Raw genomic sequence first — 8933 nt, forward strand, 5'->3', positions numbered from 1 at the left:
AAAGGGTCTTAGAGACGAAAAAAAAAATCGTCATTGAAAATGATAAATTTGTGACGAATTTTTTTGTCTCCAATACACTTTGTTGGGAGCATACTTGTAAGTAATTAGCGACAAAATATTTTTTCATTAAAGAAGAAATTAGAGACAAAAGTATTTCGTCATAAATATAAGAAATAGAGATGAAATAATCTTGTCACGTTTAATATAAACGAAGATGAAAATTTTTTGTCAAAGAAGCTACCAATAGAGACAAAAACAAATTCATCATTAAAAATGATAAATTTGTGACGAATTTTTTTGTCACCAATACACTCTGTTGGGAACATACTTGCAAGTAATTAGCGACAAAATATTTTGTCATTAAAGAAGAAATTAGAGACAAAAGTATTTTGTCATAAATATAAGAAATAGAGACGAAATAATTTTGTCACGTTTAATATAAACGAAGACAAAAAAAATTTGTCAAAGAAGCTACCAATAGAGACAAAAACAAATTCATCATTAAAAATGATAAATTTGTGACGAATTTTTTTTGTCTCCAATACACTCTGTTGGGAACATACTTATAAGTAATTAACGACAAAATATTTTGTCATTAAAGGAGAAATTAGAGACAAAAGTATTTTGTCATAAATATAAGAAATGGAGACAAAATAATTTTGTCACGCTTAATATAAACGAAGACGAAAATTTTTTGTCAAAGAAGCTACCAATAGAGATAAAAACAAATTCATCATTAAAAATGATGAAATAATGTCAAAAAAAATTCGTCACACATTGAGGGTAATAGTGACAAAATGTGACAATATTTTTTGTCATGACAAATTCATTTAGCGACGAAATAAAGAATTTATGACAAAATTAATCATCCACCTATGCCAAATAAGAGACAAAAAAACCTTCTTTAGGGATGGAAAATTTTGTCAATAATTTCATAATATTTTTTTCCACATTATCTACCTATTTTATCAAAATCTAAATTTTAGTTCAACAAATATGACCCTGTTCATGTTGAAACCTGTTGAATATAACAATTCCATCACAACTTAACCTAACCTGTTATCAACACATTTACGAATTAACAAATTGAAAATATCCATTCATCATTACAAATAATTTCATCCTGATATAATAAAATAGTGAAATATCCACAAAATATCCAAAAGTTATAGCTTGTTCAATTCCACCAAAAATCCAACAATAACTAGTGTAACTCCAAAAAGTATGTGTATCCTTATCAAACAAAAATGAACATTCAAACAAATTACATCATTGTTGCACGTCAAAAATGCCACCCCAATCCAATCTGCAAAAAAATAAATTAAAAGTTTTAGTAATTAATCAATTATACAAAAGATTAAAAACATTAGTAACTCATCAATTTACAATTGGATCAATTATACAATTTATCCCTGTAACAGACTTTTTTTTAGATTATGAGAACAAAAAATTAATTTTAAGGCTAATTCACAAATGGTGCATCCCATTAATGTGCCGTAAGTTCATACAACTTATATTGGTCCCTCCTAAGGTGTTTCTATTGGTTCTTGTACAAATCTATAATTGTGTGATAATTTAGCATTTCGACAGCCTTTTTTCAAGCTTTAAGTATAGAGAAAAAAATATATTTTTTAGACTAATTCACAATTTATACATCATGTGCACCTGTACAAATTGGATGTCATATGCATGTTTCCATTACTTCCTAATTCTTCAAACATGTATTCTTTTATAAAATTTGTTATATTAAAGTTAATATACTTTACCAAGAAGTATGTCCACTTGTGGATGAGTCCCCTCCACTTCCAAAGTGTCCAGTGAATCCTTTGGTCCTCAAAAAGTTGACAACATCAGCCATTATCTCCCCTTGCTTCTTCTTACTCTCTTCAAGATCTTCTATTTTGTTGTTCTGCATTTGTATTTGTTCCTTTTGTGTCTCTATTTGCATCTCAAGGCGCTTCACATAATCATTTGTTTCAGCATATATGGTAGTGGCTCTCCTAATAGAGGATGAAGGTCTCATGCCAAGTCCCTTCACATAGCCAGACCTTGGCTTTAGGACTTTGATTGATAGCTCTTCTGCAGTCAAAGGGGTTGATCCTGGCTGTGAAAGGTGATCAGCCTGTGTCTGTATCATATTTTCCTATCAAATATAAAAAAAATTAAATAATTATTAGAAAATTAAATAAGATTATAACAAATAGTATTCTAAAATTTTGTTAATAAAAATTGCAATATATACTCACATAATTACACTGAGCTTGAGATGAGATCCACTCATGTGTTTTCTCATTATAGTGAGTTTCCTTGTACAACTCTGCTAGATCAGGTAGCATCTTCTTTTCTCGTGCCTAATTCGATAGACCAAATATTCAATAAATAAAGCTAAGAATCTAATATAATTCTGAAAGTGCAAGGATACGTACCAGTTTTTCTACTCTAACAGGGATTGACCTAGAACCACACCTATGTTTTGTATACATCCTTTCTCTGTTCGCGATGTTGGCCTTTGATTGTTCCTATAAGGAAGAATGACCAATATAACAATGAAATGTATCATTAGTAAGACAAATATGTTGGCTTTTGATTGTTCCTATAAGGAATAATGAACCAATATAACAATGAAATGTATCACTAGTAAAACAAATTTAATGGTTGATAATAAAGAAATTGCATTGTTCCTCTCTATCATTTTCCTATATATCATTTCAACTTAAAAGATATTTCAAATTATTCACTAGTTTCATTCAATTCTGTGAAAAATAGATTAGAGGACTTGTTGAGATTTCATCATAAGATGGTTTTTCTGGGTGAAAAAAGAAAAACGAGTAATTTACACCGTTCACAAATAGGGGGCATATAAGCATGGGCAAGATAGATTGTGAAAAAATCCATTTACATTTCACAAGATATGGAACAATTACTGATACCAAACTCATAACCCTTTCTTTCTTCCGCAACTCTATCAAATCTAAAGTTCTGTCTCAATACCCTATATTAGTTACTTAGCTAGTTGCTTACCATTATCATGAAACTTCAGACCAAACCCAAGAACAAACAGAAAATTAATACAATCATAGAAACTGAAATCTTAGTTCTTTAGTCTATGATGTGAAAGATGCACTTTAAGGAACCATAAATTAATCTCCTATTATGCGAGCCTTCCAATCCATGTTTAATAGTTTCCCTTTCTCATTTTTCCACTTATTTGGTTTTTATTATGTTCCACTTACATGCCTAGAAGATAAAGGGAAAATAATACATATGGAATTTCACAGCAAATTGATTGTGTTCTTTCTAGTTGTTTTAGAATCTCTCTCTATTCTAATCAAATTCTTTCTTCGCTAATATAATAAAAAAGATGAAAATGTTACCAGAAATTCTTTAGTGTTCCACTTTTTATCAATAAGATCTATCCACTTGGTAGGATCGACATTCTTTGGTGGGTGGTTTCTTGCATACTCCTCCCCTTTAGCCTCCTTCAGCTCCATGAATTGTTTGTGCAGCTTATAGGTATGGTTACTCAATCTCCGACCAAATTTTGTGTTCATTGCCTTCTCTATATCAACAGGGTCTCCTTGCAAATCAAATTGATCCTGCAAAAAATAGATAAGTCATAAATAATTCTTATAAAAAATAAAATAATTACAATAAATAATTAAGATTTCTAACCTATTATAAAAATGAGTAAAATCTCCTATAAGTAGACAACGAACTTACATTCAAGCGTTGAAACATCGCCTCCTTAACGGAGGCATCAACATACTTCCACCTACGAACACTTGGATTTGGTAAACGAGTTCGCACTTCTACACCAATCTTTGAGGCTAGTTTTGAGGCATAGTCCCCTACCGGTGCACGAAATTCTGGAGGGATAGGCACGCTAAGCTTTCCATCTTTATCAACAAGGCCTTGAACCTCTTTGCCTCGAGTCGGGCCACGAGCACGCTTAGCAGCTGATATTGTGAAGCCATAATATTGAAATAGTATGTGAACAAATTTAATTAAGATCTCAAATCAATGTAAATAAAGAGTGTGTCTTACCAATAGTATTACCAGCAGTCACCTCAAGTTGAGGCTCCACATTGAGAGGTGGTGGCGGATTGCTAGTCACCTCAGGACATGAAGAGGTATCCCCCTCTTCTAATGCGTGGATCAATGCCTCATGATGAGATTGTGAACAGGCTCTCGATGGTATCTCTAACAGCTGAATAACATAATAAAATATGAATATATGTACAAAGATATACATGTCTATGTGTGTATGAATTGAAAGTAACAAGAAAGAATATATTTCACAATGCATAAATGTATAGTACCTCATGCTCAAACGAATCATAGGTTTCAGTGTCACTGCCATCTTCAGCCTCTGACGGTCGATAATCATCATCATTTTCCTCAATTGGTATTTGTTTTTCCTTCCTCAATTTCTTATGTTGAACCGTAGCCTTCAAACAAGTTGTTATATTCTTCACTCCTAGAGTCTTCACTCTCTCACGGTTTTTATTAATATTCTTCATTCTTTGTTTCTCATAGTTCGTTACCTTCTTAGTTGCAGTACTTGGTTTGGTCAATTGCTTTTTTGTAGCGTCCATTTTGCCCAACTATAAAGCATAATTGAACATTTTTTTGGTGGATACGCATAATTGAACATTAGATGTAAAGAAAAGATAATTATATATTTCTATACATAAAGCATAAAGCAACAACAATCTCAACAAGTGGATATGTCATATAGGCTCTAAATCATTGAAATATGGCTAGAGTGATATGGATGATTTTTGTTTTTACCATTTACTTATCATAGAACAAATTAATTGCAAAGCCATCAGACACACAATATGACCAATCAATGATAAACCTACATAACAGTGGATGAACCCCACAACTGAAATTCAACTTCATTAATTAAGAACAATGTTCATACAGAAAGTGCAAAATAACTACAAATCCTAGTCTACATCAAGATCCATATCGTAATCCACATCAGGTTCGTCACACTCTTCATTTTGTTTGTCAGCTCTTTTCTGTATCATTGTTTCGTCAGATGACCTAACCCTTGTAACAACTTCTGCTTCAACACCATCTCTATAACATTGAACATTAGGGCTGATGTCAATTGGAACAACATCGGTAATATTTTCTTGTTGGAACACATCGTTTTCTTCTGGTTCATGTAATGATTCTCCATCACCTACCTCTAGTACATCAAAGACACCCCTATGTTGCACTCGTTGAACGACTTGCCAAGGTTGTCCCCATTTGGTATCATTTAGGTAAAAGACTTGCTTAGCCTGGCTAGGCAAGATGAAAGGGTCGTGTTGATACCACCGACTTGTGACATCAATACTTGTGCAATAATCATCAGTTCGCAATGTTCTACTTCGACCTGTATTTCCTGTGTTGTACCATTCACACTGGAACAATACAACTTTGTTATGACACATGTACTCCAATTCCCAAACATTGCACAAGTGACCATAAAATTCATGCGTCACTCCCTCATGATCCCCTTCCGTAAGCACACCACTATTCTGACTGTTACGGCGATTGTCTACTTCTCTTGTACGAAACCGTACGCCATTGATTATGTAACCTGAGTACTCTTTTACTAGTAAATTTGGGCCATTTGCTAGCGACCATAAATCATTGGTTGCTTCTGGTGACTTTTCTTCTCTCAATATATTTATCTACATTCACATATAACGTACATTAAGATAGTAAAAATAAATTAATAAATGATCAAATCTTATACAAATTTTTAATGATGTCTTAAAATTGAAAATGCCTTACCCGCTCTTTGAACCACTTGGGAAACTCTTGTTGTTGTATACGGGTTATGCCTTGGTCAGATGGAGTCCGTAATAGATTTTTGTGTATCCTACTCAAAAGAATGTGATTATTATGCACTGCTAACTACATTAACAAAGCTAAGAATACACATATTTAAATGAAAAACATACTCTAGATACTTCTCTATCTCGGGGCTATTGTTCAACAAGAACCAATGAGCCATATCACGATATTCTTGTGACATATCAGCATCCCTTGTGATTAGGCCAATAGGACGGGCAGTTTCTGTGAATACAGTTAACCCTTTGTGACGTTCGCCACGATCTTGATTTCGTTCGGGTCGATTATGCACTGTTTCGATCCCATCAACATACATTGAACAAAAAGTAACGCACTCTTTGACAATGTAAGCCTCTGCGATTGAACCTTCTGGTCGAGCTCGGTTTGTAACAAACTTTTTTAAAGCTCCGAGAAACCTTGAAAAGAGAATTAGTTAAGAGCAAGGTTACACATGCAACATATAATTACGAACCTTTCAATTTAACAATTACCTTTCAATCCGGTACATCCATCGATATTGCACCGGTCCTCCAAGAATAGCCTCACGCGGCAAGTGAACGGCCAAGTGAACCATTACATCAAAGAAGGCTGGAGGAAAGATCTTTTCAAGCTTGCATAATATGTGTACTATACGTTCCTCTAATTTCTCAAGTTCATTACGGCGCAGTGTCTTTGAGCACAAATCCTGGAAAAAGCTACCTAACTCAAATAGTGTTTTACTAATCTCTTTGTCTACGTAACCACGCATCCCAATTGGAAGAATCCGTTGTATGAGTACATGGCAGTCATGACTTTTCAAGCCTGTTAATTTACCATTTCTCGCATTCACTGATCTTGATATGTTTGCAGCATAGCCATCCGGATACTTCACTGATTTCAAGAATTCAAATAAACCCTCCCTCTCTTCAGGGGTCAATGAAAAGATTGCCCTAGGTTTGACATAAGTTCCATCAGGACGACGTGTTAACCACAACTCTTTCCTTATACCCATATCTTCCAAGTCCATCCGTGCTTTGTCGGTGTCTTTGTTCTTTCCATCAATGCCTAACATAGTTCCAAAGGTATTTTCACTAAAATTCTTCTCGACGTGCATAACATCAATGTTGTGTCGAAGCTTCCGTTTCTTCCAGTATGGTAACTCATACAAGATGCTTACCTTTGTCCAATTTGGTGCCTGACGGAGTCTTTTCTTATTTCTTGGATGCTTCCCATATGTGACACCTGTCACTCTATCCAATTGCTCTAATATCTTTTCCACTGGTAACTTTAAAGATCTCTTTCGCTTCTCATGCTTACCATTGTAAGCCTTACTCTTTCGCCTTTCGGGGTGGTTTTGAGGCAAGCAGCATCGATGGTTAGTGTATGCAATCTTACCTTTCAAGGATTGAAAATATGGTTCATCATTGCAAGTGTAGCAAGAATAATGACCCTTTGTTCTCCACCCAGATATGTCACCAAATGCGGGCCAATCGTGTATAGTCCACATCAAAGCTGCACGCATCTGGAAAGACTCACCAGTTACGGCATCGTAAGATAATGCACCATTTTCCCACAACTCATTCAACTCATCCACCAGAGGTCTCATGTAGACATCAATATCGATCCCTGGTTGTGATTCTCCAGGAATAAGTAGTGACATCATAAGAAAGGGATCTTTCATAACCAACCAAGGTGGCAAGTTATAAGGAATGAGTACTACAGGCCATAAACTATACGAGTTGCTCATGTTCCCGAAAGGATTGAACCCATCAACAGCCAACCCTAGCCTCACATTTCGAGGCTCCAGGGCAAACTGAGGATGTTGCACATCAAATTCCTTCCATTCATCACTATCGGCGGGATGTCTCAATACTCCGTCATCTATACGTTTCTCCTTGTGCCATCTCATGTCCTCAGCAGTCTTTCTTGACATGTACAATCTTTTCAACCTTGGTGTTAATGGGAAGTACCGCAACACCTTATGGGGAATCTTCTTACCCCTGCCACGATTGATCTTGTATCTGGATGCCTTACATTTTGGACATTTATCTAACCTTGCATTTTCCTTCCAAAAGAGTACACAATCATTTATACAAGCATCAATTAACTCATATGACAAGCCCAAATCTCGAAGTATTTTCTTAGCTTCATAAAATGACTTTGGAACCAAATTATCTTTTGGTAAAAGTTTTGTTAAAAACTCCAATAGTGTGTTAACCGACTTATTGCTCCAGTGGTTTGTTACCTTCATATTAAGCAACTCGATGACAAACTTCAACAGAGTGTAGTTTGTGCAACCTAAGTACACCTCACGTTTGGCATCATTCAATAGTTTATCAAACGTTTGTACTTCCTCATTCTGGGGTGCATCGTTGGGTTCTCCTCTTATTCGATCTTCCACTAAGGCATCAATACCACCTAAAACCTCATCTTCATCAATTGCCATTTCATGATGAGCCTCATTTGATACACGTGGTTCCCCGTGCTCATGCCAAATAGTGTACGTTTGCATAATCCCATATTGAAGCAAATGAATTTGCACATTTCGAAGATTTTGGGAATAATAGTTCACGCAGTTCAAACATGGGCACAGAATTTTACCTTCCTGGTCAACAACTGCCATTGCAAATTTGATAAATGATGTCACCCTATCAATAAATGGCTGACTCATCCTTCCATCAGGTGTCTTACCCAATGCAATCCAACTCTTGTCCATGTCTGATCACAAATGAAAGATCAAGTTTTTTTTAATTTGTTTATGTCATAAAACGCATCATGTGTACTATTAACCTATTCCATTTAGGAATGCACAATGTGTATCATACAAAGAAAATCATATGACGTTGTCTATCTCTAATCTTTCCTTAGTTCTCCAAGTATATAACATAGATTAAGATGGAAGTATTATGGGAAAGGATAGAGTAGAAAAAAAAAATGGTTCCTGACAAGTTTACAACATTAGTACATTAAAAGGAATAAAAGAAAATTTGCTCATTTAGGAAACTAGTTATTTTTGAAGAAATAAAAAGAATCTCAGTTGATTGGACTGTTTATAGAGGCAATATTGATTATGGTGTGTAACTGTGGCTTCAGATTTCTCT

At 34.8% G+C, this 8933-nt stretch overlaps 2 protein-coding genes across 2 annotated transcripts; both read right to left on the reverse strand.

Moving 5' to 3' along the window:
- Positions 1 to 1398: 1398 nt before the first annotated feature.
- On the reverse strand, positions 1399 to 4595 carry LOC145819279 (uncharacterized). The gene is made up of 7 exons (XM_082913250.1): positions 4320 to 4595; positions 4045 to 4207; positions 3721 to 3956; positions 3375 to 3596; positions 2427 to 2519; positions 2247 to 2351; positions 1399 to 2143 (listed from the first exon to the last, which is right to left on the reverse strand). Exons 1-7 carry the CDS (start codon positions 4593 to 4595, stop codon positions 1763 to 1765), a joined length of 1476 nt encoding a protein of 491 aa, XP_082769376.1. The 3' UTR covers positions 1399 to 1762.
- Positions 4596 to 4952: 357 nt separating this feature from the next.
- Positions 4953 to 8548, reverse strand: LOC145819280 (uncharacterized). The gene is made up of 4 exons (XM_082913251.1): positions 6345 to 8548; positions 5964 to 6269; positions 5794 to 5881; positions 4953 to 5690 (listed from the first exon to the last, which is right to left on the reverse strand). The coding sequence occupies exons 1-4, from the start codon at positions 8546 to 8548 to the stop codon at positions 4953 to 4955; spliced, it is 3336 nt and encodes a 1111-aa protein (XP_082769377.1).
- Positions 8549 to 8933: the final 385 nt, after the last annotated feature.

This window comes from Camellia sinensis, chromosome 2 (genome assembly GCF_055761805.1).
Source record: "Camellia sinensis isolate YWXY chromosome 2, ASM5576180v1, whole genome shotgun sequence".
Classification (NCBI taxonomy): domain Eukaryota; kingdom Viridiplantae; phylum Streptophyta; class Magnoliopsida; order Ericales; family Theaceae; genus Camellia; species Camellia sinensis.

Excerpts from the sequence above, each read along its gene's own strand:
- LOC145819279 (XM_082913250.1), bottom strand. The coding sequence starts at position 4,595 with ATGGACGCTACAAAAAAGCAATTGACCAAACCAAGTACTGCAACTAAG. Across the intron at positions 3,957-4,044 it reads GACTGCTGGTAATACTATTG|CTGCTAAGCGTGCTCGTGGC; the intron begins GTAAGACACACT and ends TCACAATATCAG. Across the intron at positions 3,597-3,720 it reads CGATGTTTCAACGCTTGAAT|GATCAATTTGATTTGCAAGG; the intron begins GTAAGTTCGTTG and ends TATTTTTTGCAG.
- LOC145819280 (XM_082913251.1), bottom strand. The coding sequence starts at position 8,548 with ATGGACAAGAGTTGGATTGCATTGGGTAAGACACCTGATGGAAGGATG. Across the intron at positions 6,270-6,344 it reads TGGATGTACCGGATTGAAAG|GTTTCTCGGAGCTTTAAAAA; the intron begins GTAATTGTTAAA and ends TCTCTTTTCAAG. Across the intron at positions 5,882-5,963 it reads GAGATAGAGAAGTATCTAGA|GATACACAAAAATCTATTAC; the intron begins GTATGTTTTTCA and ends TCTTTTGAGTAG.